Here is a 1,582-nt window from a genome sequence, read left to right on the forward strand (position 1 = left end):
AGAGTGGAATTGATTACATGGCGTATGCGTCTGCCATATCAATGTGCCCGTCACATATGTACGTTGTGTGGGACATCCCCACCATACTGTACGCACTGATTATTGGTAATGTGAGTCGGCGGGTTCTGATATCTAGGACACAGCGGTTTGCATGTCCAGGTGCTGGTGGAAGGTTCTGCTCACATGATCCTGAACACGAGTCATTACTCACAGAAACAACCAAATCACTAAATACACACAAGAATAAATTTCTTTCTGTAGGAAACCAGGTTGTGTCGCAACGTATTTATGTTAGACTTGCTAGGTTGAAATGCTTCGATGTCTGGACTCTGGGGTATGGTTGGTGTAAAGTCGGGTGGATGTATTTATGTATTGCAGGGGGGTAAAATAAAATCTGCAGAATATTTTCCAGGAAAAATACTACAGACAGATGAGAAAAACAAAAAAGAACAGACCACGAGTTCTAATAATAGATTGTAGACCACTATCGGAGAATCGGTCAGTACTTTGTAATTTTTGATGTTTTTATTTATTTTAGGCTGCCTCTTGTATTTTTAGAAGCTATGCTATGACTTGTGATATATATATATATAAATTGGTTGTTTTTTTATTGCAAAAAATATATGTACCGGGGTCTACGGTCTATTCCTGCTGTGTGTCCCTGTCCCGTCATCACGATAAATACACAGATTCGATTCGTCATTTACGCAGGAGTCAGGACTCTAATAATATAACAAAAAGCTTGTGATTTCTTTCCACCAAAAAAAAATTTACACAACCATTTTTGAAAAACGTCAACAAAATTGACGTGCAACTGCAACCTTAGTCTAGTTTGATCAATGCAAGAATCAATTCTAGTCGTGAGTAGACAACTAGACATACCCCTATAGGACCAAGCTTATACCCTCAAAAGTATTCTAGGTCCATCAATCTGAGATGATAACTGTTTAGTTTAAAGACATACACCTATCTACAAATTCATGCTTGTGTGGAGCGTTATTTTCTGTAGGTGACTGGGGTTAGCCACCAAACAATATTAATAGTTCGCTAAGATGGATGAAGAGGAGCTTCATAGAGCCAAAATGGAAGTTGAGGCCCATATGGATGATAAAAAGTTTGCACAATGCAAAAATCTACTACGGAATCATCCAGATGTGCGAGAAGCTTGCAGCTTTTTAAAAGAGAGCTTAGATTTGGCGGTAGGAGATGGGAAATATGGTATCTTTTTAGAAGGCCAAGGAGGTGCATTCAACCTGTACCCAGAATTTCACCGACATTTTCTAATCGATGTGCTACCTGATTGTATTGCGACGTTGATGAATCGAAGGTATGCGTTTAGAATCTTATACTGTTAATTACATACACAATTCGCGCATCCACATTCTATCTGACAAGAAAGTGATACATACATTTTTTACGTTCCTGTTTTCATATTATTCCTGTCGCCGATATTGATCATTCATGCATATTTTGTATAGCTCTTATTCCAATTATATATATATATATATATATATATATATATATATATATATATATATATATATACTACACACACACACACACACACACACACACATATATA

The 1,582-nt window shown here is 37.0% G+C and overlaps 1 protein-coding gene across 1 annotated transcript; it reads left to right on the plus strand.

Annotated features, from left to right (window-relative positions):
* Positions 1 to 841: 841 nt before the first annotated feature.
* SARC_15782 (hypothetical protein) lies at positions 842 to 1,331 on the plus strand (the record flags this gene model as incomplete). Its single annotated transcript, XM_014290106.1, has 1 exon — positions 842 to 1,331. A coding segment is annotated over exon 1 (279 nt), but the record flags the coding sequence as incomplete, so codon positions are not given.
* Positions 1,332 to 1,582: the final 251 nt, after the last annotated feature.

The sequence above is a fragment of the Sphaeroforma arctica genome, assembly GCF_001186125.1.
Source record: "Sphaeroforma arctica JP610 unplaced genomic scaffold supercont1.6724, whole genome shotgun sequence".
NCBI classification, from domain to species: Eukaryota; class Ichthyosporea; order Ichthyophonida; genus Sphaeroforma; species Sphaeroforma arctica.